The 3463-nt window shown below is 37.3% G+C and overlaps 1 protein-coding gene across 1 annotated transcript; it reads right to left on the bottom strand.

Annotated features, from left to right (window-relative positions):
* Positions 1–627: 627 nt before the first annotated feature.
* Positions 628–1407, bottom strand: LOC127091451 (uncharacterized mitochondrial protein AtMg00810-like). Its single transcript, XM_051030094.1, has 2 exons — positions 1093–1407; positions 628–762 (listed from the first exon to the last, which is right to left on the bottom strand). Exons 1-2 carry the CDS (start codon positions 1405–1407, stop codon positions 628–630), a joined length of 450 nt encoding a protein of 149 aa, XP_050886051.1.
* Between the last annotated feature and the right edge of the window lie 2056 nt (positions 1408–3463).

Raw genomic sequence — 3463 nt, 5'->3', positions numbered from 1 at the left:
GTAACAATAGTTTCTTTGATTTCAGAGTCTCTTCAAAATAGAACTATGTAGTTTGTCGATCCTTTTAAGTATCTCAGGATTCTTCTTGCAACCTTCATGTGTAACACCCTTGGTTTACTCATGTATCTACTTACTAATATGATTGAGAAATCTATATTCGGTCGACTGTTGCACATATATCTCAGAGATCAAACAATTTGTTTGAACAAAGTAACATCGACTTTGTCTTCCTCTCCATGCTTCTCCAACATTAAATTTGGTTTAACATGCGAAGATGCAGTTGTCGAATCATCTATCCAGAATCTCTTAAGTATCTCTTTGGCATACTTTCTTTGATGTAGCACCATACCTTACTTCGACATTTGAAGTTCCACTCAGTGAATACAAATTTTGACAACTACAGTATTATATGTACAAAAATAATAATGCCACATAGGCAAAATACTAAAATATTGAATTACCCTTCAACATCAACCCATAATTAAGGAATTTTAACTAATCAAAATTAATAACACCAATTCCATACCTTAAGTGGAGAAATTGATTAGCCTTGATCGCTTTCGTCAGAACATCTATCAGCTGCTCTTGGGTGCTACAATGCATAACTTATAGCACTCCATTCTAAATCTAATTTCTCATAAAATGATACTTAGTCTCAATATGATTGCTTCTCCCATTCAACACTGGGTTTTTGGCAAGATTGATTGCAGACTTGTTATAAATCATCAACTCTAGAGTTTTGTTTACCTTGATCTCCAGATCCTGCAGTAAATTCAGAAGCCAAACAACTTGATATGCAACCACAATACCTGCAATATAATATGCTTCACAGGTTGACAAAGCAACAACTGGTTGCTTCTTGGAACACCAAGAAATAGAACCTCCAAGATATTTAAACAAATATCTATAAGCACTTTTTCTGTCAAACCTGTCTCCACACCAATCAGAGTCTGAGTAACACATCATATTTGGACTAGTCATTTCTCCATAAGGGAACAAAACTCCACACTTCAGAGTCCCCTTAATATACCTCAGAATCCTGACAATAGCTTGGTAATGAGATCACTTTGGCTTACTCATGAACCTACTTACCATTCTAACTGCATAACAAATGTCATGTCTAGTATTACACAGATACCTCAGAAAACCAACCAATTTCTTGAAAGTTGTGACATCTACAACATCACCTTCAGAATCAGAATCCAATTTGTGATTTGTTTTTAGTGGTGTGACAACAACCTTACAATTCAGCAGTTCAAATCTTTTCAGAAGCTCAAGTTCTTCTTTCATGGCCTTCAACCACACTCTCTTCTTGAGAGCTTTTTCAATTCTCAGTGTTTCATAGTCTACTAACATGAAACACTGAATGACTTCTCCCTCAGAGTCTACTTCAATATCTTGCACCATGTCAAACTCTGAAAATCTTATTAAAATTTATCTGATTCTTTGTGGCCTCTGAACTTGTTCAGAATCTCCTTCTGATTATGGAACAGTATCAGATGCTTTATCACCCTCAGAAGTTAGACCACCTTCAGAGGCTCCACCTTCATAAGCTCCATCTCCAGCTTCAGAGTCATCTTCTAACTTTAACTCATCTTCAGAACCCTCAGATTTTAACATTTCTTCAGAACCTTCAGATTCTAACTCATCTTCTGCTTCTGAATCATATTAAGAATCAAACTCGACTTCAGATTAAGAGTCATACTCATATTCAGAGTCTCCTTCAAAATTAGAAATCGTCAATCGTACAGGTTCATCATCATCATCAGATTCATAAGCCATCAATTACACATGTTCATCATCATAATCTCATCTGGTTATATTTGCTTCTTCTGACTTCTTATCCTTGTTTGATCAATAATCCTTAGCAAAGTGGTCAAACATATTACAACAGTAGCATTGAACCATTCTCTTGTAAAGTTTCTCCTTTCCCTTCTAATGTGGTTTCTGTAACACCCTTCTACCCCAAACGACATATTTAAATTGATTATCAGAGTACAACATGTAGAAGAGTTTACATTTCTTAAAACATAACACTTATCGCATCACAACATAAAACATATTATTTATTTGATTTAAAAATTCGCAGCGGACAACAACATAATTATTATAATAATGTGTCAACATGATCTCAACGAAACATCTCAACAATTATTCAACATAAACAACATAAATAAAGATAATTTGGCTATCGAATCCCATAATCCCCGGTGTCACATGACCAGAGCATTTGACTTGACTCTGTAGAATAACTCTACACTTATTCTTCGAACCTCAACAATAGCTACTCCACTTTATCTGCACATTGCTCATCATAGATGAACATAAACACATGCAGAAGGGGTGAGAACTACATTATTAAATAATAATATAACGACAGAAATATAAACATAAATATATTTCACATATGCCAACACAATTCATCATAATCATCATAATCCATAAACTCATGAACATCAACAACACAACACAGCAAATGCAATGCACACACCCATGCATGACTCAACACGACTCGGTATACCCATTTTGTGACCACTACAGGATCACCACTCCCAGATTCATCACCATAGAATCCGAGTTCCCCGCAAGGAACCAAGCCTCTCAACAAGCCCGGAGTCAACAACATCATTGGAACTCAGTCCGTTCATCACTAGGCATCGGCCTTTCATGAATGCATGCACACCAAGCATTCATCATAATCAACATAGCAACAACAGCATCATATAGTCATATTATCATCATCATTAACACATTCTATCATAAGAGCATATCACATCATGCCACATAATCAAACATAGTATTATCGCACTCTACTAATATCTATACCACTCAAGCAACGGGAATTGATCCCTCGTATACTATGCATCAGCTAAGTTACCTTGCTCAGCCTAAACAACCGAAACTGCACCACAACAGCTAGAAAAGACCACAAGTCTGCCCATACGCGTATTGCCCATGCTCATACGCGTATTGCCCACGCTTGGCCAAATCCATACGCGTATTGGCCATTCCCATACGCGTATGCTACGCGTATCACTTCCCCATACGCGTACCACCAGAGACCATTTCACGTTCAAAATTCCATCTCTTTCACTCATACGCGTATGACATACCCCATACGCGTACCACATCCAGGGATACGCGTATCACACGCGTATGGCGCGTACCAGCGCCAAAACTCCCTTTCCTAAGCCCTCCCATACGCGTATTGCCTAGTGCCATACGCGTATGACCAGAATCCAGTTTTCCAGATCTGCTATGGGTTTTCTCTGCTACGAACCTGTCCAATTCAACCGTTCACAGTCCCAATTTCACACAAAATCACTCATATCACCTAACACGAATCATACCCTATTTTATCTCACAATTTCTAACACTATTGCATCTAATTCTTACGAATTTCCTTCGGTTAAAATCCCAATTTCGTTCATACAATATTCCATCATTTTCAGCATATTATTGT

This window comes from Lathyrus oleraceus, chromosome 6 (genome assembly GCF_024323335.1).
Source record: "Lathyrus oleraceus cultivar Zhongwan6 chromosome 6, CAAS_Psat_ZW6_1.0, whole genome shotgun sequence".
In the NCBI taxonomy this organism is placed as follows: domain Eukaryota; kingdom Viridiplantae; phylum Streptophyta; class Magnoliopsida; order Fabales; family Fabaceae; genus Lathyrus; species Lathyrus oleraceus.
Note: the sequence above shows the minus strand (reverse complement) of the source record. Positions and strands in the feature narration are given on the sequence as shown.